This window comes from Ovis aries, chromosome 3 (assembly GCF_016772045.2).
Source record: "Ovis aries strain OAR_USU_Benz2616 breed Rambouillet chromosome 3, ARS-UI_Ramb_v3.0, whole genome shotgun sequence".
NCBI lineage: Eukaryota > Metazoa > Chordata > Mammalia > Artiodactyla > Bovidae > Ovis > Ovis aries.
The window spans coordinates 94282528-94308795 of NC_056056.1; the positions used below are offsets into that span (position 1 = coordinate 94282528).

The 26268-nt window shown below is 38.2% G+C and overlaps 1 protein-coding gene across 2 annotated transcripts in view; it reads right to left on the reverse strand.

Moving 5' to 3' along the window:
- Window positions 1–26268, reverse strand: part of EXOC6B (exocyst complex component 6B) — a 708301-nt gene that overhangs the window by 157131 nt on the left and 524902 nt on the right. For both annotated transcript variants that reach the window (XM_012173630.3, XM_060412346.1), the window contains one exon: window positions 6924–6997. In XM_012173630.3, coding sequence (XP_012029020.2) covers window positions 6924–6997 — 74 coding nt within the window. The remainder of the gene's footprint in view (window positions 1–6923; window positions 6998–26268) is intronic.

Genomic DNA, 26268 nt, shown 5'->3' on the forward strand with positions numbered 1-26268 from the left:
GGGGTCGCACAGAGTCAGACACGACTGAAGTGACTTAGCAGAAGCAGCTTATCAATATGCAGCAGACTTCACCTTGTCCTGGAGATCTTTACAGAAAATTCTGCAGCTGTCCCTAAAACTGACCAATATAGCATCAATACCAAAAATAGATTATCTAGACAAAATGGCATTCTCTCAAAGCACCAGGGACACATGAAGAGAGATTTTGGGAAGGGCAGAATATTAAAAAGGCCTATTTTACCAGCATGGGCAAACTATACTAGAATATAAGCTCCACAAGGGCAGGGACCATATTTTATTCATTATCCTATACCCACTATACCACTATACCCACTATAACAGTGCTAGGCATATGTTGAATGAATGAATGAATAAATACTTTCTGATTAGGGAGGTCTATATTAACATTCAAGTGCTTGCCATGCTTATGTCAAGACATGGACTATAGCCTGAAGGAACTTTTAGTAGCTCTGTATCAGCAGAGATTTGTGAAGGTGTTCCAATATATTATTAATACTACAATCTCTTCTAATCAGCAATGACATCTACCTACATTGTTGTTCAGTCACTCAGTCGTGTCCAACTCTTTGTCACCCCCATGGACTGCAGCAAGCCAGGCTTCCCTGTCCTTCACTATCTCCCTGAGTTTACTCAAACTCATGTCCATTAAATTGATGATGCCATCCAACCATCTTATCCTTCATTGTCCCTCCTCTCCAGGGTCTTTTCCCTCTTCACATCTCAAGTATTGGAGCCAGCATCAGTCCTTCATTCAGGGTTCTTTTCCGCCACTCAGCCTTCAGATCTTAGTCCCCAGGTGGATAGATGCATTCAGCCATAACATCTGGTCATGGGGTATACTGTATTTTCCTTTAGAATTTACTAAATTTAGGGTATACTGCTTTGATCTCCCTACTGTCCAAGGGATAGGTTACATATGCTATCATATTGGTTGTACACATAATCTTTTCCTAGATAATTCAATTAATCTCTTAAACCATTCCTTCCAACCCCACCATTCACATCATTTATAGAAATGACATCTTCCAATTTCATGGGTTATCAAACTGTTTGATTAATAACTCTGGTATAGATGACTCCCAGTTTTATAGGTCATTATTAAATATCCACAAACTATTTCCAACTATTTGAGCACCTGGAGAGCATTTCTACCGACAACATTACTGATCCACACACTTCAATACTAGAGGGTTAATACACCACGGTCTCTACTTTCCATCAAGAATATCCTTTCATAATAACTTTCCCCTACTATCTACACCCACACCTCCCTTCTTTACCATCACTTACTGACAACTGCTCAGTAAATACATGGGAAAATGACAGGCTACCACCCCTCCTTATTAAGTAGCACATGTGGGAGATGGCTTTCTTTCAGTTTAATACTGGAAGAAATGATCAGTGACGAAGACTGATCCTTGAGGCCTTTCCTGCCTCCCCCCAGCCTAGCCTCCTGTGTAATCACCTACTTAGGGGTTGTTTAGTCTGGTTAGGGTGAAATAATATAAAATAAATTCTATTAAGTATCATTTTGATATATGCTATATTAGACAAAAGCACTTTTTTGATATAAATGGATATTCAACTGAGGCTAAAATATAAGTGATTATTAAGCAAAGTTAGGATTTTTTTCCATAGGAGCCAACAGCAGTCAAGCAAAGGGAACATATTCCTCTTAATGGAAATACTGTTCATTGAACTTGGGGATAGGCCAAAAAAGACAGAAAGTAAATTTAATAAAAAGACAAAATTTTATTGAACAGGATCAAGATAGGAGAGGAAATAAAAGCGGCAGTTCTACATAGTAAGATTCTTGAGTGGTTCTCAGGTTTCCCTACCTGATGTTGGCTAACTTATTTGATTTTGCCTATGTATCTCTAACAGGTATAATACCAGAATTTGTTCAATATCTCCAAAGAAATTTACAATTGTTTCTCTTAGGTCCTATAGTTGTTTTTAAGGCATGTTAAGTGCCTGCAATGGAAATGCACTGTGTTTACTTTAGACAGAAGGTTTAGAAATTGGAGAATAACTGGCCTAGAGGGAATGTCACCAACTCAATCTAAAAAAAGCCACAGATATCTTGGGATGGCTTTGCTGTTTAAGAGTCGTTGCCAACAAGCTCCATTCAGGAGATCTGATGCAATGTCACAACCTAATTCATTCAGCTTTATAAAACTTAAGTATATTGGAAGCAAATAACTGTTGATGCCAAAGAACAGAAAATAATGTGACACTGCTAAAGAACACATTCAAGCCTTTGCCTATTGGTCAGAAATGGAAGGTGAACAGCTAAAAATAAATAAATAATGTAATAATTATCAGGGGGATTTAAGGAACGGAATAACAGAAATGTGAAATGTTTCAGGGCAGCTTGTAATAAACAGCATTTGATGAGGAGATACAGAACGTAAAAAAAGAGGTCTAAGAAGAAGCTGAGAAGTAAAAGCAAAGAATAAAGAAGAGAAACTAAGAAAATGGTATTTAAAGAGATGAGCTTAATACTTACAGGCAGAAAGACAGTTAGATCCTGGTTAACAACAAACACACAGACACATACACACACACGCACATAAACATGCACAGACTTTTCCAAACAATACTTCAATCCAGCTTTTCTCAATGTAACTCTCCTCTCGGTTTAACTCTCCACCTTCACCATGAAAAATTTTATACTGCCAAGGCCTACAAAGACCTCTCTACTTCACGGCCCTTTTTTGTACTTAGGGATTTAATTTTGCTCCTGATTTGCATTGTTTATTTTGCATCATTATATAACAGTCATATTCCAACTAGACTGTAAGTTGGAATCTATTTCCCTATTCCTTGAATTTGGGCTGGCCCTATCTGTGACCAGCTCTAGCCAACAGAATGCCGAAGAAGTACTATTTCAAGTGTAGGCCTCAAGAGGTTTTCTCATTTCCTCTTGCTTTCCCGGAACCCTGCCAGGATGCCATGTGAAGAAGCCTGGCTTGGGCTGTTGGTTAGAGAGAAATCACAAAGAGCAGAGAAGACTCAGCTTAGCTAAGGCATCCTAGATCAGGCAGTCTACAGCCACTCTAGTAGCTCATCTCAAAGTCTGATGAGCTCAGCTGAATCTATCCAGTCTGTAGAAACTTGAGCTAAATAAATGATGCCCATTTTAAGCCAATATGTTGTGGGGTGATCTGTCATGCAGCAAAAGCTGTTGAAATAACTGAAACATACACAATGGTTTTAGCCTTCCAATGAAATACTTACTCATAGTGTGCCTTATATTAGAATCAAGTATTTGCTGTTCACCTCTTTGCTATTAGAGCATATTATATCCATTGTGTATTCCCACAACACCTAAGTTGTAATTTGTTCATAGTAGGCACTCAGAGTTTGATAGACTGAAATGAAAATCAACTAAAGTTCAAATTCTGGTGTTCATTGGCATTATTTACTTAGAGTTTAACAACAGAAGAAAATACCAACCATAGTACTGTTTGAGAATTAAATAACTACTGAGGATCTGACAGTGGCCTTGTGTTGCTACTCTCAATTATGAATCATTAAGGGACAGCAACTATTAGTACCTAGAATATAAATGCTACTTCAAGACAGTTAATAAGTGAGCCCTTAAGCTGACCGTCTCAATATTTAGGATTAATCCAAATTTTGGATTTTAATAGAAATAGCACACATTTGATATATGGATGTGAAACTGTACTGCAATCCTACTTTCATGAGCTTGGGAATACAGAAAATATAAAGTGCAAAAGGAGAAGATTTTGATTTGCACTAATCCCCATTAACAGCTGGTTTTCTAAATCCAGAAACCTGACAAATGACTTATGTGTGTAAATATGCTTTAATTCTGAAGTGCTTTACAAATGTAAAATATCATGAAATCCTGTGTATTCAGAATGTCATTTCACTTTTTTCCTTAAGAAGTAGAAAAATCAGAGTAGACAGGATGGCTCAGAAAGGATAAATCGTTTTGCTATCCACATCTAATTTGCTTCCTAATAAAATTCTGTGGCTTTCAAATGACACTCTGCTATTATAGTCTGTACAGAGATGATTTCATCAAATATTCTATGTTTTGAATATTTTCAAAATTATCATTCAGTTGATAGTCTGAAACACTCTAAAGCAAAAGGACATGAAAAACATGATCAGCATGAATATATTCATAAACCAGTGAGCAAAACAAACTCAATGACAGTAAAAGAACATCCTTGCTGCACTTAACGGGCACAAATCCCCCTTTTCCATGGGTGCATATATGTATCCTATAACATGTTTAACTTTAATTTCTTTCTTTAACCTCAGCCATTTCTGATCAATACTGTTATCTTTGACTTATAAGGAACATACATAATGGTCAAATCAAATAGTAAGGTGGTAACTGAGTCAAGACATTAAAGGTTTAGACAGGCTAAATAATTAAATGACTAATTATTAAATAATGATTTAATGATTAAAATCTGGTTTGTTAAAAAAATGTCTTAAAAGGAAAACACTGTCCAAAGAGAGTGAAACCTTCAGCTGTGGTGCATAAAATCAACCACATAAGAACTAGATATATAATGGGTAGCAATGTTATGTGTGAAAAAGATCCAATCACTAGCAGATGGAAGCTCCGTATATCAGGATACATTTACATGATTTTTAAGATCAGCACCCAGTGTAGCCCCCAAATTCTGTAACTCTATTTTAGGATTCCAAAGAGTAGAGGCAAAAGGACATATATTAAAGGACACCTAATCACGTCTTATTTGAAAACATACTTCCAGGCTTTCTATTTATAATCTGAACATCTCTTAATGGTTCATAAGCTGCTCCCTTTAAAAACAATGCTCATTTTACTTAATTTATGAGAATGACTAAGATGAACTACAAAGAGATATGCATTTTCACCATGGGATGGGGAAAGATTATTTTTGTCACACTGATTTAACCTACCTGAGGTTAACCTGCTAATAATGAGCTAGAGAAGTTTTTCATATGATCTAAGAAGAATTTAAGCTGCCTTAATAGAGACAGACATAAATAGAAATTAAGTGATAGATTCAATGGAAAGAGGCATACTCTTTCATGATTCAGTGAGTTTTAGAGATTTTTCTACTACTAAAAATTTCATGCAAGGAACTCTGAGAATAAAAATGTAATAGAAAATAGGAACTTAAGCATAAACAGCAGTGCTCACTGAGAACTCACAAGTAGTTCAGCATTCATCCCGGCTCAGATCCACCTTATTTTGGCTGGGCTTTCTAACTTACTCCTGTAGTTAACATTTTCTGCGAACACTAGTTACTTTCCATAGGGAACAAAACCACAAACTTGAGAGAATGACCACACTTCCTTTTCATGAACAGTGAGAAGAAAAAATTTTTTCCTTGGATGTGTTTTTCCAGTGAATTCAATTTCTGCTTTCCAAGAAAAGCCAATTGGCTCAGAAGTCTCTGAGAAGGAACAGTGCGGGGATAGTCAAACAGATACCATACCGCAAAACTCCAAAGCAAAATCCCAACCTTTCAGCCTTAACATCAGTCAAGGGGTTAAAACCTGAACACCTCAGTTGAGTTGTTGAATCCACAGGTAGAAGGTCTAAAGGGATACTCAGCTCCATTCGGGACCATGCTGAGAAAGCCTTTATGTTTAAGAGAACCCCCACCTCAACTCCTAAATATTAAGTTGACACACGTTTCTGGGACGCGGCCTGAATCTGCAAACTTTGGCGGGTCTATAGAGACACAATTTTCTGTTTTCTGCTTAACAGGGCTTTCCAGAATTGTCATCAGATGACAGATTACACCACCCATCCACAAGGATTCAGGGGTAGCTCAGGCCATCCATTATGGGTTAAAAGCTGTTTTAGCATGAATCGAGTCACAGTGGTAAGGAGACTACCAATACAAGGGGTCCTACAGCTTTAAGAAATACCCTGGGCATCTAAAAGTTCTCAGAATGCAAACTTTGTCAGCTCTGAAAACAAGAGGCACTGCATCATTATGGCAGGAGAAACAAAGCCAGCACCCTTTTAAAAACAGACAAAAAAAAAGATTGTTTTAATAGCAGAGAAGCATCAGTCATTGATTCTTACTTCATTCACACTTTCCATCCAACCCCATCCATCTTCAGAGTGAAGAGATGACAAAGCCCAGTTAACCCTCTCCCTCTTTCGGCCCCCACCCATACTGCTCCTCTGTACCAAATCCACCAAGACCCACCAACCCACCCTTTTCAATCTGCAAGCAACAGCTCTATAGAATGACTCTGTCTGATGGGCTTGCAAACCTCAGGTATACCTAAGTACCAGCTTTCATCACACTGCTTTAGTAGGGTTACCTGCCAGGCTGTCATGACTGGTCAGGGCCTTTACTAATCACCTGAAATGACCACTCAGTCACTCATGGCTGACCACATTCTACAAAGGCGGGGATGAGGAGACTTAAGGGAACAGAAAAAAAAGTCAACAAACCAAACCAACAATCCAGAATGTAAAATATTTCATTTTTATTAACTGTTACTGCCCTCACTATCTGCAAACAGAAGTTCTCTAAGCAGGCAGTCTGCATCAGTGCACCTGCTTAGCATCAGTTTGCCGAGTTATCTTTTCTGCTGTGTCTGCAAAAGGCAACTATAGCACAATGGGTCACATCACTTGAGGGTCACTTGAGTCCCGCTACATTCTGGGGCCCTCCTTCCACCTCCTCCCTTTCGTTCCATCCACAAAACCTTTAACTCCACCATAGCTAAGGATCCCAGATAGCTAAATAAAAGAGGTGGCCTCAAACACAGGGAAAAGCCCTTAGGTCTCCAGTGTGAATCGCCAATGCCAATGCCCCTCCCCTCTTCTTTTCCTTAAGACCTGATGGTCTTCAGTCACACATCTTAAAAGAAAAACAAAAAACAAAAACACAAAGACTTACTTGTCTCAAGTCGATGAAGGCCAACTGCAGCGTGTCCTCCTGGAACCCAGGCACCGGGCCGGATCTGGCAAACTCTGTGGGAAAGAAAAGAGGATAAAAAGCGCCTTTAACTAACCATGGACAGGGAGATTGGCAGACGGATGACAGGGAAGACAAGAGAGGCTGGGGGAGAGGAGGACCAAGCTTCTAAGGAGTCATGTCTCTCTCCCTTCAGCTTCTTTGTTCGCCCTTCAAAATTCGTGTCATCAAAACACCATTAATTCCAGCATCCTGACAGCAAGGAAACTGTACTAATTCGACCTGAAATTTATTCCCATGAGCCGCGCTGGGCTTCAGAGTATTTGTTTTGTGAATGGACAAACAACTTGCAAAGGAGGAGGGAGTGGGGGAGAGAAAAAAGTTTTTCCTCTCAACACAATAAAATCTTCAGCTGTGAAACTCTTTTCAGTTCCGAAAGCTATTTATATTTTAGATCGCTGAAGGAATTTTCTAATTTCATGCCTGTCACCTCATTCCCCAAGCATTTATCAAAAAATATTCCCTGCCACATCATTAATTATTCCCTCACTGATTATTTGTATTATCTCATGAGTGCATTATTGCCAACCCACACACAGACACACAACCACACAAACCAGCAGCAGAGGCTGCCCCAATCTAGCGCTTGGCTCTTCAGTAGAGGAGTATTTCACATATGAAAAGACCCATCTAAACAAATATCACTGCAAAAACTTAGGAAATTTTTGTATATGTCTATCCTCCTAGGGTATTCTTTGTTCTTGACTTCTGCTTCTATTTCACTCTTAAAAATTATTTTTCTCTTCCTGTACTCCAATTGAGTCTTAGGTCAAAGAGACACACGGATGCTATTTGCAATTTACAATAGTGCCTTGGGTACATGCTTAGTTTACGACTCTGGCTTCTACATCATTAAGAAGAAGGTAACTGCACAGGACTATAGGGAAATATACTAGTTAACAGTTAAGAATGTCAAGTTTTATTGTCCCTCAGCCCTGCTTATTATGAAATCGAAAGGTCTTGTTTAAGCCCCTATATACAGACAAAACAGACACATAGAAAATTCAAAAGTTGTAACAGTTACTATCCCTTGAATTCTATCTGTGAAGTTAAACAAAGCAAGATAAACATCTAACATCAATCTACTATTTACCTCAAAAACAACTCAAATATCTGCTCAAAACAAATATGAAAAGGGATGTTTTCCTTTTGATTTAATTTTTTTCCAGGAATGAATTTAAGAAACTACATGAAGTTGGTATCATATTTTCTTTTGAAATTAAATAAAATCTACCAATATATTTGCATATATGTCTGGAAAATTCCTCCAAACAACTAGTAACTGGATAGCTTCAAATGATGATTTATGAACAATGACAGGTATTCCTGTTCTTTAAAAATATTTTCCATCTAGGAAATGTCTAATGGGTTTTCATAAATTCCTTGCCCTACTTTAAAAAATATTGTTAACAAGTTAAGTTGCAGGGAATATAAAAGCACTACATGAAATAAAATTTAAACCAATTTATTAAACTAATTATATAGAGCACAAATGTGAAATTAAAAAAACATTCTTATCCTGGAGTTTTCACAAAATAGTCTTATTTTAGAGATTTCAAATAAAGATAACTCAAATGGAAGGAGATAAACCATATAGAGTGACAGCTTACTAAGTTTCTATTTACTTTGGAAAGAACATTTATATGGCATTTATAAATTAATTCTATCACATGTATAGCCCAAATAATTAAAGTTTTAAAAGGGTAAAGTTCTAAAACTGTACAAATACATGATGAGAGCCATATTAATAAAAGCTTAAATAATCCATCCTTCATATCTTTCAATAGCAATCATCTGTGATAATCTTGTATATAACAGCTGCTCAATCACATGTACAACTTTCTCATACTGTGCTCCTATAGAAAGCAGCTCTTTGAGTCATAGCCACAGGCACTCTTTTTGACAGCCTAGATGGTCAGACGGTCAGCTTAAATAAGCTTCCTATGTCTGACGATTTCATCCAAGGTTGGTGGGTCACCACTGTCACTCCCATATGACATACGCCTTACGCTGCATCACCTGAAGCACTGACACCTCTTCTGTCAGTAGGAAGCCTGCAAGTCAAGGTGCAGCAGCTGTCAAGGTGTTCTGCTGACCCACACATGTTCAGTTCAACAGGACTGCCCGGTGATACATGGGTTCAGTGCTTGAGAGCTGGCTACACATTGCTGAATCTCGTGATTGGGCATGCTCCCTGGGGCTGACAGGATGCTGAAACCACTCAGGTATCTGGATCTAATACATATTTAGTCAGTCACACTTTATAGATCTCATTTTATGACACACTCAATTTTCCAGGTTCCCAGAGGACACAGTGGCCTTTTAGATTTGATCTTAATTTTATAAATCAGAGAATGACAATTGCATCAGGTGCAACAAAGTGAAGAGATTAATTATTTAATATAGAAATATTACACACTATATATTCAACTTCATATTTATATTTTCTCATTATTTTATAAATGCAGTTCTTATCCTCTCGTGTAGACAGTAAAATTCTTAGGGGTAAGGCCAGAACACAGAAGACAGCAAAGTGTTCAAAATAGTAGTTGTCCAACAAATACCTATACTTTACTTTACAGAAATAACAAGGTCAATTAATTACACATATTCTTTACTGCCAATGAAACTCTTTGGATTGCAATAGTAAGGCATCCTTAACATGAGTATCAATAAGTAGGTTTTAAGAATATACGAGCTTCCTAAAATTAGGTGCACAATGATTGAGGGGATGGACTCTGGGGTTTTAAAAATCAGAGTTTGAGTTCTACTTACTAGCTCTATGGATATGTGCAAACTACTTAATCTCCTAAAAGGTTCAATATCTTTATTTCAAAAATGAGGGTGGCAGTGTATTCCTTATACTGCTGCTATGAAATATTTAATTAGCCACAGCACAGGAATTTTCACTCATATTATTTCAGAAAATCAATAAATATATTAAGCAGATCTCCTATAATTTTGTGACCCAATATTTCCTTTAAAACAGGACTGTTCCTGTAGAGTCAATTTTTTACGTATATGAAAAATGTTAATAGCATAAGAAAGTGTGAATATTTTTAGATTAAAATTTGTATTTATCTTCAACTATATAAAATACAATAACAGTAAAATACATGACAGTAAGCATTCATTTCATAATGTTAACTGAGGCTGTTAAAGACAGAAAGATTACAAGGGATTTTATTCTCCTTTACATTTTATAAACTTTAAAAATGAGTACAGGCCACTTTTATAATCAGAGAAAGGAAGTAGAAGAACACATACATCCCCAAATTATTCAGTGCTATTTTCTCTAGTAACAAGAGCTATAACCTGTTCAAGATTTAGCATTACAGGCAATTGGGATTGATTTGCACACCCATATTCTCAGAGGCTGCTTAATAGAGAGGAGAACAACTACATATGGGAGGGGTACAAGAAGCCCCCAGTCCACTGAAACATATACAAATTGACTCTGAACACACAGAAGCTCTCCCTTATAATCACCAATAAAAAGGAGTACACGCCTGCACTAGTGGCCAAGTAGAACAAATGGATGTATGGAGGACAGTGAAGAAGCCCCCTTTTGAACTTGTCTCTGCTTTCTAAGATCTGTAGTAGGTTTTCAGTCTCTAAGAGGCTTAAGCCAGTGCCAGAGTTCCCCAAGGCTGGAGTTCTACAGAGTGGCGCCAGCCTCACAAGAATATCAAGGTGCTTGTTCCACTTCATAGAGAACCAAATCCTACCTTTGACTATCTTATGTTATCTGGGGACTGAATCAAGGTTCCAATGAGGCTCGCAAGAAAGCTTCCTCTTAAAAAACTTGTTCAGGTTATTGGAGCTTCTGGCCAGCACCAAGCTATCCTTTTGAGAGCTTGGCTCACCCTAGTTCCTTTTCACTGCCCTTAATCACAGTGTGGTTTCTCAAGAGTTGAAACTGCTATCAGAGCTTGACTCTCAAATCCAATTTGCAAGTATAAAAAATATTTTAATGAAATAAATATTTCATTAAAAAAATTAAAGGGAGGTATACAAATTATAGGAAAGGCAGCATACTGTTAAGTGAAGGTATAAACAGGGAAAGAAAATCACACACAAAAATCCTCTCACTTTTACTTAACAAATATCCAACAGTTTTTCACATTTTCATACACTCTTAAATTTATGAAGTGTGACAATATTTTTAAATTAATATTAATTTCTCAAAAATATCCAACAGGTTTACAGTTCTAATAACCTTCATAGTTTACTGAAATAAAAATTACCAAAGTAGAAAATAGAGGAATTCAACTAATTTCAAAATGTTTTCTAGACTTCTTGAAAGCTTTTCTTAAAGTGAACTACCACTTAGAGAGGGGAGGAAAAAATGTTTAAATAAACTTTAAAATTACTTGGTACATTCACATTTCACTGAGGAAAACAAAATATACATTTGATAAAGAGCATAGAACCTTAATTTTAAAAAAAGCATAGAACCCTAATTAGAAAAAATGGGAGAGTCACAGTTAGAAGAGGCTTTGAGGAGTCAAAAAGTTGCCTTATAGCCAGAGAACAGTATTGTAGTTTTTCAGAGTTCAAGGCCTTGAAAGAGTAAAGGAAAGTGAATTAAACTCAGAACGGTTAAACCTTAAGTGATTATAGGTGAAGTTGGCTGGTGAGGACCTGGAAAAGCTTGACTTATGTGTCTCCTTTTTTCCCTCTTCTTGCTTGAAGAGTTCCCAGGATACAGCACTTCTAAGTTTTAACATCAATATGGATAAAAAAATGTTGCCTGCCATTTTTGTAAACAAGAATGTTGCCTGCCATTCTGGTGAAAATCAACCATCAACCATTGCAGCTACCCTAGACAGTATGCCCTGAAAGGATTTCAGGATGGAGAAAAACAGGATACTGGCCCAAGATAGGATACATATCAAAGGAATAAATTCCATGAGTCAGACTTTTGCATCTTTCCATCTACAGATAAGAACCAAAATCATTAATTTGAGATGTCTGCCTTCTATGATTAGCAGTAATCTATTGATGTTTGACTCTATGTTTTCTTTTTTTTCAGCAAAAATTCCTATATATTCAGGCTCCTCCCTTACCTTTTGGGAACAGTTTTATCTGAGAGGTGCCTCCCAGGCTTTAGTTCTCAGTGGTGAAAGCTATGGATTTTCCAGTGGTCATGTATGGATGTAAGAGTTGGATCATAAAGAAAGCTGAGCACGGAAGAACTGATGCTTTCAAACTGCGGTACTAGATAGTTCTCTTGAGAGCCCCTTGGACTGCAAGGAGATCAAACCAGTCAATCCCAAAGTAGATCAACCCTGAACATTCATTGGAAGGACTGATGCTGAAGCTGAAGCTCCAATACTTTGGCCACCTGATGCGAAGAGCACTCATTGGAAAAGACCCTGATGCTGGGAAAGACTGAAGGCAAAAGGAGAAGGAGGTGGCAGAGGATGAGATGGTTAGATAGTGTCACCAACTCAATGGACATGAGTTTGGACAGACTCCAAGAGAGAGGGGCAGGGAAGTCTGGTGTGCTGCTATTCATGGGGTTGCAAAGAGTCGGACACAACTTAATGACTGAACAACAACAAGGTCACCAAATAAAACATAGCTCCCCCCACCAAAAAAAGGCTGCCTTAGTCTGTAATCTGTATATCCATCCAGACAGGACATTTGAGAACTTATCAAAAGCAAGTTGTGGGAAACAGAATATAAAAGAAATTCCTCTGAATCTTTGCAAATTGTCCATAAAACAAGAACAATTTTCAAAGGACGATGACCAAGGTAAAATTTATTTCAAAAAATAAAAACTAGTACAATATCCGGGAAGTAGGTAAAATAGCAATTCTTTTTTTTAAATATAAATTTATTTATTTTAATTGGAGGTTAATTACTTTACAATATTGTATTGGTTTTGCCATACATCAAAATGAATCTACCACAGGTATACATGTGTTCCCCATTCTGAACCCCCTCCCTCCTCCCTCCCTGTACCATCCCTCTGGGTCATCCCAGTGCACCAGCCCCAAGCATCTAGTATCATAATTCTTAGAGGAAAAGCTAATTTGTTCAAGTAAGAGAACACTGAAAAGGCAGTGGGCAAAATTTTAACCAGAAATTCCTGGTTAGCATAATATACTATTGCTTTCAGTGAAATTCCAAGTTAGACAGTAGACAACATAGCATCACCAGCCTCCACTGAACAGATTAGGGTTTTGTTTTTGGCCAAAATGTCAGGTGAGAAAGGAAAATCAGTATTCTGCAGCTCAAACTATGTTGGGTACTTGTTTATATCTTGAGATCAGGTCAGGTCACATGCGGTTTTTATGGGATTAAAACAAATAAGAGCTGCTGTTGCTGTATTAATGTAACGGTTTCCTGGTATCTGGGTCCCTGGGGCATAGTGTGCTAGACTATGAAGTGCAGCTCTGGGGAAGTTAAAGCCTTCTTGCATCACTTCACAGTGGTTCCACGAAGCTAATTACAACGAAGAGTTGATGGACTCCACTGGGACTCCACTCAAGGCCCTGATGGTCAGAGAAAGGTAGGCCAGAACATAAGGAAGTAAGCACAAATGAGAGAGCTATGAAGGAGACAGAAAAAGGGAGGACTGGGGGTAGGGGTGGGAGTGGGGAGGGAAAAGTTCCTTGAAGATTCAGCTGACTCTACTTGTGTAAGTGTTTGTATGGACATGTGATTATAAAAAAGATAGTCACCTTTAATTACATAGAGTATAATCCTGTGATATACATTTTTCTTTGCTTTCATATATTTTAAACTCACTGGACCTTCTGCCTTAAGAAGGGCAGAGTAAAGTACAATCTAACCTATTCTGAGTTTTTGTGTGAGAAATACAATTCAAACTGATAATACCAGAGTCTGATGGCAAATGCCAAAGCAGCACTCTAAATAGATTTATAGACTGTTTTCAAAGTTTAATTCTCCTAGCTCCTTTTGCTTTAAAAGACAATTGAAAACTAGGACAGATAAATATAGGTTTTTAATTAATAAAAGATTAATCCACTGTAAGAGAGAAAATGGCCCCAAGCATGAAGGAACTTTCATGATGCTGCTGAGTAAATAAGCCAATCAGTCTCCATGTGTCTGTCCCTTATACCATACCACTGAAAGGAAATGAGGGTTCAGATACTGGCAGAGACTGGTGTCAATGACAGAACACATTCCCTGGAGACAGCTGTCTTACGCGGAAGAAACCTAGGAAATTGGAGAAGTTGATTTTTATGCCTTATTAACATCTCTAACATAGAAGAATCTGTAAACAGTTTAATGAAATTAATTGGTTGATTTCTAGCAAAGCAAACTAGAAAATAATTTTATTCAAGATTTAAAAGAAGGAGATAATATAAATTCCTACCATGTCATGGAGTCCAGGTGCCACTGGGTGCTTCTATAAAGTGGTATTCTTTGTTTAAGGAAATAGTATTCTAAATGGTGGATAAGAACACATTAGATGTATTCACCAAATTAAACAGAGTATCTTTTGCATTGCAGAAGAAGAAGGTTGAGGAAAGCCAAGACCCATAACAAGTGGCAGAACAATGTCATGCCACATGGCATTGGACGTTCCCTTAATATTCCATAAATAATTGCCAAAAACACAGCACAAAATGTCCCAGGACTTGAGTTTACAACCAAGAATCCTAAAGCTGAAAGGAGCATTTGCAATTGCTGAGGACTTTTGCAGATGAAAAAATTAAAACCAAAAAAAAAGTAACTTGGTGAACCAGTTAAAACCTAATCCCCCTATTATTTCAATATGCATCCCTGACCTATAATGTCTGAAAGCAAATATTTACTTTACATGTTCCTTATATATATATGCATATATATGTTTGTATATCTTTTTCATTTCAATAACAATGAAGTCATAAAAATATACAGATCTGTGTAAAATCACAATTTTCTTCTGAAGTTTTGCAATTTTGCAAAATAAAGGCCAATTTCATAATAGATTTTTTTAATACTATAGTGAAAAGAAGCTTCCGCCAATTAGCAAACAGCAGTGCTTCTGTGCATAATCTTAAAGAAAGCTGAGAACCTGCGATGAAAGGCGTGGGTTTCCTGAGAGATGAGAAAGACTGGTGTTCTAAAGTAGTAACTTCATATCCTTGACATTTTTACTATGCTTTCAAGGACTTAATCTTATCCATGTGTTTGTTCAGCACTGATCATTCTGTTGTAAGGACACAAGACAGAATTAAGTTTATCTGAAATTTTACACTGAGAAGGATTCTGTAGGCATTTAACATAACGGTGAAAAATTCTCTAGAAAAGCACTGTCCAAATAGAAACAAGAGCTACATGTGTAATTTTAGAATTTTTAGTAGATACACTGAAGAAAATAAAAATCAATTAAAAATTAATAATAGCATATCTTATTTTACTTACTATATCTAAAATATTTTAATTTCAACATAAAATTAGCATTTAAAAAACTATTCATGAGTTTTTTTTTTTAAATCCAGGATGTGTTCTTCACTTAAGAGTACAACTCATATTTGAGCTGTGTGTCAAATGCTCTAATAGCCATTTGGGGCTGTAACTATAGTTTTGGACAACACAGGTTTAAATGCTGTTGATGGTAAAGAATGAAAGCTAAAATGAAATGTGCAAAGAATGATTTCAGACTTTGAAATGACAAGGAAAGAGCACTCTCCAAATTCACAGCAATATGAATTGTTTCTACATTGACTATGAAATTAGGATTGAAACAAATGTTCCTGGTACTACACAATGGCTTCTCTTCAGCTCATATTTTAAAAATATGCCACCCTCTGAGGCAGCTATATACTTTGTATATCTTCACTATGTCTGTCAATAAATTTCTACAGTAGCTCTCTATTAATTCTTATGCTAGTATTCTTTCCTTTTTTCTCTTCATCCCATTTTCATTTCTTAATACCTAACTTACTACTTTTTTCAACTTATCCTACTGAAAGTAGTCTCAAATCATTTTGGAATGATTACAGTATATTTAAAAAACTAATGGTTGAGCAGCATATGTTTCCAGACAAAGCTCTTTGACTCAGGTTCCCCAGCAAGTGATGACAGTAACAGTCCTGACTTATAACTGCAAAATATTTTGTAAATCCACAACACAAAACAAGTGCTAACTCTTTTAAGGAAAAGCATCAGGACACTGTCAGCGCTCTTGAACAGGGTAGAGGTGCACCATACAAAGGTTCCAAAACCACCAAAAGAGAAATGATTAAGGTAAGTTCCACATAGGATGCTTCCTAAGTTAAAAGAGTAGACTTTTTTTTAAGTTAGTTGTAATTCTTTCTAAACTGAAAGCCAATACTGTTTCTCTGGTATAAGTTTTGTGGATGGTCTCACAATTTGCTAGGAAAACTGAGTCTCAGTCTACAATGATTGGTGTTCACAGACAATGGATATATCATTAGCTAATGTAACTGGGATTCCAATATTTCTAGATTTTACTTATGTGACCTTGGGTCTATCATGTAAGTCTTTAGTGCCAGATATCTCCTCTGTAAAATGAAGGCAGTAATATTTCACTTGCTTAAAGCTATGGGACTGACTCAAATATACTCTTGAGGCCTATTATATAACAAAGAATATACCTGGTCTTTGGTCCTAGCTCCTGACAAGGAGTTTTATATCCTCCAAAGGTCCTGAGCAACAGGAAAGCTCATGAGCAATTCATAATAGAATCATTTTGATCATACCTAAGTTTATGCTTAGAAGCCGACTCCTGAGGACCCTTACGTAGTTTTAAGGGAGGGACTGCACACACCAGAATGACCAAGCCTGTGACCAGAGAGTTGACACTTTCAGCCCCACCCCCAATTTCCAGAGAGGGGAAGGGATGGTGGTCAATTTCAGTTCAGTTCAGTTCACTCACTCAGTCGTGTTCAACTTTTTGCGACCCCATGAATCGCAGCACGCCAGGCCTCCCTGTCCATCACCAACTCCTGGAGTTCACTCAGACTCACGACCATGAGTCAGTGATGCCATCCAGCCATCTCATCCTCGGTCATCCCCTTCTCCTCCTGCCCCCAATCCCTCCCAGCATCAGAGTCTTTTCCAATGAGTCAATTCTTCGCATGAGGTGTCCAAAGTACTGGAGCTTCAGCTTTAGTATCATTCCTTCCAAAGAAATCCCAGGGCTGATCTCCTTCAGAATGGACTGGTTGGATCTCCTTGCAGTCCAAGGGACTCTCAAGAGTCTTCTCCAATACCACAGTTCAAAAGCATCAATTCTTCAGCGCTCAGCTTTCTTCACAACCCAACTCTCACATCCATACATGACCACAGGAAAAACCATAGCCTTGACTAGATAGCCTTGACTAGACGGACCTTAGTCAGCAAAGTAAAGTCTCTGCTTTTGAATATACTATCTAGGTTGGTCATAACTTTTCTTCCAAGAAGTAAGCGTCTTTTAATTTCACGGCTGCAGTCACCATCTGCAGTGATTTTGGAGCCCCCAAAAATAAAGTCTGACACTGTTTCCACTGTTTCCCCATCTATTTGCCATGAAGTGATGGGACCAGATGCCATGATCTTCGTTTTCTGAATGTTGAGCTTTAAGCCAACTTTTTCACTCTCCTCTTTCACTTTCATCAAGAGGCTTTTAGCTCCTCTTCACTTTCTGCCATAAGGGTGGTGTCATCTGCATAGCTGAGGTTATTGATATTTCTCCCAGCAATCTTGATTCCAGCTTGTGTTTCTTCCAGTCCAGCGTTTCTCATGATGTACACTGCATAAAAGTTAAATAAGCATGGTGACAATATACTGCCTTGACGTACTCCTTTTCCTATTTGGAACCAGTCTGTTGTTCTATGTCCAGTTCTAACTGTTGCTTCCTGACCTGCATACAGATTCCTCAAGAGGCAGGTCAGGTGGTCTGGTATTCTCATCTCTTTCAGTTTTTTCCAGTTTCTTGTGATCCACACAGTCAAAGGCTTTGGCATAGTCAATAAAGCAGAAATAGATGTTTTTCTGGAACTCTCTTGCTTTTTCCATGATCCAGTGGATGTTGGCAATTTGATCCCTGGTTCCTCTGCCTTTTCTAAAACCAGCTTGAACATCAGGGAGTTCATGGTTCACGTAATGCTGAAGCCTGGCTTGGAGAATTTTGAGCATTACTTTACTAGCATGTGAGATGAGTGCAATTGTGCGGTAGTTTGAGCATTCTTTGGCATTGCCTTTCTTTGGAACTGGAATGAAAATGACCTTTTCCAGTCCTGCGGCCACTGCTGAGTTTTCCAAACTTGCTGGCATATTGAGTGCAGCACTTTCACAGCATCATCTTGTAGGATTTGAAACAGCTCAACTGGAATTCCATCACCTCCACTAGCTTTGTTTGTAGTGATGCTTTCTAAGGCCCACTTGACTTCACATTCCAAGATGTCTGGCTCTAGATTAGTGATCACATCATCATGATTATCTGGGTCATGAAGATCTTTTTTGTACAGTTCTTCCATGTATTCTTGCCACCTCTTCTTAATATCTTCTGCTTCTGTTAGGTCCAGACCATTTCTGTCCTTTATCGAGCCCATCTTTGCATGAAATGTTCCCTTGGTATCTCTAATTTTCTTGAAGAGATCTCTAGTCTTTCCCATTCTGTTCTTTTCCTCTATTTCTTTGCATTGATCGCTAAAGAAGGCTTTCTTATCTCTTCTTGCTATTCTTTGGAACTCTGCATTCAGATGCTTATATCTTTCCTTTTCTCCTTTGCTTTTCACCCCTCTTCTTTTCACAGCCATTTTTAAGGCCTCCCCAGGCAGCCATTTTGCTTTTTTGCATTTCTTTTCCATAGGATGGTCTTGATCCCTGTCTCCTGTACAATGTCACGAACCTCGTTCCATAGTTCATCAGGCACTCTATCTATCAGATCTAGACCGTTAAATCTATTTCTCACTTCCAGTGTATAATCATAAGGGATTTGATTTAAGTCATACCTGAATGGTCTAGCAGTTTTTCCTACTTTCTTCAATTTAAGTCTGAATTTGGCAATAAGGAGTTTATGATCTGAGCCACTGTCAGCTCCTGGTCTTGTTTTTGTTGACTGTATAGAGCTTCTCCATCTTTGGCTGCAGAGTATATAATCAATCTGATTTCAGTGTTGACCATCTGATGATGTCCATGTGTAGAGTCTTCTCTTGCGTTGTTGGAAGAGGGTGTTTGCTATGACCAGTGCATTATCTTGGCAAAACTCGATTAGTCTTTGCCCTGCTTCATTCCGCATTCCAAGGCCAAATTTGCCTGTTACTCCAGGTGTTTCTTGACTTCCTACTTTTGCATTCCAGTTCCCTAGAATGAAAAGGACATCTTTTTGGGGTGTTGGTTCTAAAAGTTCTTGTAGGTCTTCATAAAACTGTTCAACTTCAGTTTCTTCAGCGTTACCGGTTGGGGCATAGACTTGGATAACTGTGATATTGAATGGTTTGCCTTGGAGACGAACAGATATCATTCTGTTGTTTTTGAGATTTCAATCATGTAGTAAGTTATTTATTCAATCATGCTTCAGGCTTCCCTGGTAGCTCAGATGGTAAAGAATCCATCTGCAATGTGGAGACTTGGGCTCCATCCCTGGGTTGGGAAGATCGCCTGGAGAAGGGAACAGCTACCTACGCCAGTATTCTTGCCTGGATAATTCTATGGACAGGAATTAATTAATTAATTGGCAGGCTACGGTCTACGGGGTCACAAAGAGCTGGACACAACTGAATGACTCACTTCACTACATAATAAAACCCTCATATTAAAAACTCTGTGCACTGAAGCTCAGTGGATCTTCCTGATTTGGTGAACATGCTGATGTGCTGGAAGGTTGACATACCTGATTCCTTAAGGACAGGACATGGAAATTCTGTTTTGCCACCCTCCTCCCCAGGATCCTGTCCTGTATATCTCTTCCATTTGGCTGTTCCTGAGTTATAGCCTTTATAATAAAACTGCAATCATAAATACAGCATTTTTGGTGAGTTATGTGACTTTTTGTAGTGAATTACTGAACTGAATGTACAGATGTGAGAGTTGGAACATAAAGAAAGCTGAGGGCCAAAGAACTGAAGCTTTTGAATTGTGGTGCTGGAGAAGGAGATCAAACCAGTAAATCCTAAAGGAAATCAACTCTGAATGTTCATTGGAAGGACTGACGCTAAAGTTGAAGCTCCAATACTTTGGCCACCTGATGTGAATAGTCAACTCACTGGAAAAGACAGACCTTGATGCTGGGAAAGACAGAAGACAAAAGGAGAAGAGGACAGCAGAGGATGAGATGGGTAGACAACATCACTGACTCAACAGACATGAATTTGAGCAAACTCCAGGAGATAGTCAAGGACAGGGAAGGCTGGCATGCTGCAGTCCATGGGATCCCAAAGCGTTAGACATGACAGCAACTGAACAACAACTGAACTGAAAGGGGATGTGGTGAGCTCAATATCTGTAAAAGTAAAAAATGAAAGTGAAGTCGCTCAGTCGGGTCCGACTCTTTGCGACCCCATGGACTGTGGCCTACTAGGCTCCTTCATCCGTGAGGTTTTCCAGGCAAGAGTGCTGCAATGGGTTGCCATTTCCTTCTCCAACCTGGGGATTGGATCTTCCCAACCTAGGGATTGAACCCAGGCCTCCCGCATTGCTGGCAGATGCTTTACCATCTGAGCCACCAGGGAAGCCCCCAAAATCTGTAGTCAGCTAGAAAGAAGTGGGAGTGGCTTGAGGACACCTGAGGCTTGTGGCTGACATCTGTAGAGGGGCAGTCTGGTGGGACTGAACCCTTAATTTGTAGAATCTGTACTAACTCCAGGTAGTTACTGTTAGAACTGGATTGAATTGTAGAACACCTAGTTGTTGCTGGGATTCCCTGGTGGCTCAGTTGGTAAAGAATCCGCCTGCAACGTGGGAGACCTGGCTTTGATACCTGGGTTAGGAAGATCCCCTGGAGAAGGGAATGGCTACCCATTCCAGTATTCTGGCTTGGAGAATTCCATGGACTGTATAGTCCGTGGGGTCGCAGAGTCAAACACAACTGATCGACTTTCACTCACTCACTCAGTTGGTGTTGGAGAATTGCTGTTGGAACACAAGTTTCAACTCAGATCACGCACAATACAACTTGATATTGGGTCCATTTTAATATCTAGGTTATAGCCAGATATGTCCCAGCATAACAAATATGAAGTTTACTGGAAACGGATATAATAAAATAATGATATGCTTTTTTTTTTTTTTTGCCTACATGGCCACTTCTTCAATAAATCAAAAATCTTAAAAATATTGCATTAAAGTGAGTGTTCATTACAAGAGATTATTTTTGACATGGCAAAATAAAAAGTTTCACGTATCTGTCTCAGACAACGATAACATTTTCTACACTTTCTAGCTGTACTTCATATAATTGTTCAAGTATTAGTTGGGAATTCCACCACCCCAAATGGAATTATAATGTTAAGTATTAAAATGATGATCCACCTCCACACTAAATGTTTGCATTAGATCAATATGAACATAAATACTGGTCTGCCATTATAGCTATACAGACTAATGAATTTATTTTCAGAGGTCAAGATCTACACTTAGGATCTATCTTACTAAAGAATATAAACATTGCCACTAAGCTCAGTTTGAGGTTTGTTTGCCCTTTTCTTTTTTTCCCCTAAAACAAACAACCAAACAAACAAACACAAAAGAAGGTGAAGAAGAGAATCTCTGTCAGTGAAACCTGAGACCTTAAGCTGGTGGTTCTAAGTCTAAAGACTTGAAGGAGACACAACAGGGAACTCCAGAGGCAGTGTTAGGCGTTTTAACTTGGAGGCACTGGTAAGAAAGGGGGAGATTAGTGTTTTAAGAGAATTTAAGTCAGTTGGAAAAAAAGGAAATGGAAGTAAGTGTTTCTTTAGGTACAAAAGCAACTTCTTTCCATGATAAACTGGTACTTTGAAAGCAATATCCTAACAAATAGGAAGTATAGGAGACAAATGACCATCTCAAGTATTAAAAGCACTCCTGTCTTTAAAATGTTTAAAATGCTTTTCTACAGGAGAGTACAGAACCACATTCTTTTCCCTGGTTAATTGTCTGGGCAGGAGCTGATGCTACACCTTGTTTCCATCCATTGACAGGCAGACAGCTGACAAAGAGATTCTGTGAGCCAGAGGGAATGGCAGGCCCTTAAGCCTGACTGCTGGGATTTGGTGAAAAACTTGAGGAGAGACTTGAATTTCTTCAGAGAGGCACATCATTCAGGAAGAAAGAGCAAAGAAGGAAGACAAAGATTACTAGGGAGATTTTACTGATACCACAAAATAATTTAAGACTTATTTTTCTTTTATTCTTGGCTACATTATACAAAATATATACTGTTATTTACAATTAAACAGTCCCAATTATTAGGCTTAACAGAGGCAATGAAATAAACAACCTTTTCTCTCCTCTCTTTCAATGTCAATTTCTCAGAGTCTTTTACAAGAGCTGATTCAATTTCTTTGTCTTCCATTCATTTCTCAACTCCTAGCAATCTAGTCTATCATCTACTTCCACTAAAAGTGTGCTGTCTAAAATCTGCTTTGGCTCCAATAGTAACAATTATATTTCCATGTTTCCTTCTGGATACCCTAGTTCATTTCACTGTATTTTCTAGTCAAATGAACTAGCTTTATTTCCCTAATATGCCATATTCTTTATTTCCTCCCAGAAATGATACAAATACTTGCCTTTGTCAGAATACCCTTCCCAATCTACCTCATCCTACTTGAATGGCTAATTCCTAGCCATGTTGTCCAATGGGATATCCTAGTCCAAATCATTCACTTATAACAAATGAGTAAAAAGGTTTTGCAAGAGATTAAGTATGCTGTCCAAATTCACAGCTACTTAGTGATCAAACAAAGACAAAGACACAGGCCTCAATTCACCCATCCAATGTACTGGTAGCTGTATATTATCCCACCAGTGACCCTAATATATACTACTTTCTCCTCCCAGGAAAGGAGTAGAAAATAGAAGCAAAATATAGATCAACTACTATTATAGAACATTATAGGTAAGACTTTTAAAATGCTATTCATTGTCTCACTAGTTTCTGAAAACTTCAGCTTTTCTAAGTGGAAGTGTTGGCAGTGACATTTTACTCATATTTTCTAAATTTCAATCTTAGAAAAAAGAAATTGGGAATGCTAAGGGAATTGTGTGGTGCCACTCTCTCATACACACATACACACACACACAAAAGAGAGGAAGAGAGAAAGGATAAATTTCTAAAATTTGTAATACTAAAACTAAATCAGCTAGATGGTTTAATTAAAATCAACTCAGAACTCAAATTAGAACTCAAATCAGATTCTGTTAACTCTTGAAATGTTACAGCAGGTGATAATGGAAAAGAACGAAAGTTTTTTCTTTTAAAATGTTTCATAAAAATTAGGACTTTGATCAACTTTTTGAGATGTATACGGTACTGTTCCACCTAAAGGCAGTAGGTGGACGAGAATGTTACAGGCATTTTTTGTGGGCCCAAGTCTGTCAATTTGCAACAATTAAAATAATTTTTAAATATACATTGTATTTAATATGAGTTCCTGGTTTATACCCTATAAAGTGGCCTAATTAAAATAAATAGTTTACTGGCCTCAACCCCAAAGACATGAAGTTAGGGCCAAAGGAAACAGAAAATGTACACAATGTCTCAGCATAATCACTTGGAGGCAAGAACAGTAAGTGCATCAGATGTTCTTGGGAGAGTCTGGTTTAGTACAAATATTAGGATTTTAGCCTATGTGAACAAAAGGGAGGTGCAAATGGCTTGAGGGAATGAGGCAGTGGTGCTGAAGAAACAACTCTTCATCTGAGGTGATGTTTGCAGCTAGTTGATACAGGAGAAAGAGATGGCCAGCCGTACACACATTGTCAAGCTCAGGGGCTCATTCGTGTCCGATTCTTGGCAACCCCATGGACTGTAACCCACCAGGCTCCTCCGTCCATGGAATTATCCTAGCAAGAATATTGGAGTGGGTTGCTATTTTCTCCTCCAGGAGATCTTCCCGACCGAGGGACTGAACCTGCTGGTCCCCATCTCCTACACTGGCAGGCAGGTTCCTTACCACTGAGTCACCTGGGAAGCCTCAGCCAAACACTGCTCTGGTGCTAAAGGTGAGGTGAGGCACCTAGTTTGCAATGATTAAGAAACATTGTTGTTTCAGTGGGCTCATTTCTCCATGAAAATGTTTCTGGGTGTTTTCAAGCAAATTATGAGGACTCATGAAAAATTTTAAATAATTGTTTTTAAAGTTTCTAATAGAGAAATAGTAAAAAGCCTTTGGAGATTATGAAATTGCTATAACATACTCTTTTAACTTTAAGAAAAATCTGTTTTACTGGGTCTGGAACCAGGGTTAAGTAACAGGAAAATAGCAATAACCACAATATATTTTACAATTTCTACTTCTTTGAAATGGCATTTCTTAATCTTTCTAGTCTCTGAAACTTCCAAAGCGCAGAAGGTCTCAAAGTTGAGAAAAAATAAGTATTGAAATCTGAAACAGCTAAAACAGAAAATGTAGAAAAAGAAGGAAGGAGCACCAAGTTTGGAATATCACTTTAAAAAACATCTGGTCCTCTTCTTTTCAAAATCATACAGCAGAAAAATGGACTTCTGGAAGCTACCAGCTGATTTAAGTTAATTTCCTCCTACCACCTCTTATCTTCCTACCTCCAAATATCCCTTGAAATAAAGCTGGGAAGAAAAATCTAAACAATTTCAAAGAGGAATCAGTCCCTGTCCTTATTTAGGGCTGGGATAAGTACCACATTTACCAAACAGCCAAACAGAATTTAGAGTATTAAGTTTGCCACAAATAAAAAAGCTTAATTGAGTAGTATGATTCTTCACGTAGCAGGTCCTTTGTACTTCCTCATCACTTAAATGCTCACAAACAATCCAAGGTCACACTTGCTACCAGAAAAAGTATTTTGTCCCTGTTGGCCAATGTCTGGAAGCCAACAACAGGGCTTGACAGTGATGCATAACAAGGTCAGAGCAGCACGATCCATCTCCATTTTCTTGACAAGGATGGCATCTTCGCCATGGTGAGGAAGAGCAGGTTGCCTGCCTTCAGCGCTCAGGTTGGCAGCACCTACTATCAAACGACTAGGTGTCTGGCAGTGGGCTCACAGAGACAATGACTGCCTTATCTCCTGGAATTCAAGGAACTTCAGCCCATAAACCAAAATAACTGCTGAGTGGGCACTACTCACTGATCCATGTCTGGGGAAAGTCCTTCCAGAGGGTCCAGGGTCCACCATCCACAGTCAAAGAGAAGTGACATGGCCCTTTAAACGGCAGTGAAGCCTTCCGTTTGGGTTTCCATGGCTAAGAAGGCACACTGTAACAGCACGGCACCTAGCACGAGGAACCGCGCTGGGCAGCGAACACAGCAGGGTGCGTACTGCCTGTTTCTGACAGAAGGATGATATCTGCAGTTTGTGTTCTTCCCACACCATTTTAGATCTGAGAATCCAAGCTCAATCTTACTTTTAAAAAGAACTAGTAAGGGCCTGGGAAGAGGGAGAGAGACAAAGCCACACAGCCTGTAAGTTTCCGGGGAAGCCTTTGCATAGGTTGATTGAGAGCTGTGTGACTGAGAAAGCACCTCTCAGAAAAATGGCCTCTATTTTCATCCTACATATTCCCACTGCACCTCAGTTTTAAATTTGATTTCTTGTATAGAATACCTACAGTGCTCCAGGTCTTGCAGAGAAAACAAGGAATGAAGAGAATGAATGAAATATTGATAACTATAACTATATATAATACATATGCAGATATAACTGCCAACTTAATGATTTTCCCTTATAAATGTGAGTTTCATTGCAAATATTGAATCAAAATGAGAATGAGAAACAAGAATATAGAACAAAACTGAGAAAAAGGGAATACAAATGATAAAACAAATAAAGATGTGTTCTAACAAAGAGTGGCCACCCAAATCCCTTTACATTTCCAACAGAAAATGAAAGCATTTTTCTGAAGAAGAAACATAAAATATTTCTTTCTGATTCCATTAACCAGTCAATCAACCAAAAGACAAAATTCATTAGCCATGGAGCTTGTCTCATAGAACAAGTTATTGTCTCCATCACATTAAAGCAATAACAACTAATTATCCTTAGATTTTCACATGTGCAGAACACTGCAAATTATAGGAAGCAAGTTTATTTTTCTGCATACAAACTCAAAGTCTATCATCAATCTTTCCACTGTAATGTTTCTCAGATGGAAGAGGGCAGAACAGGAAAGCTTGTT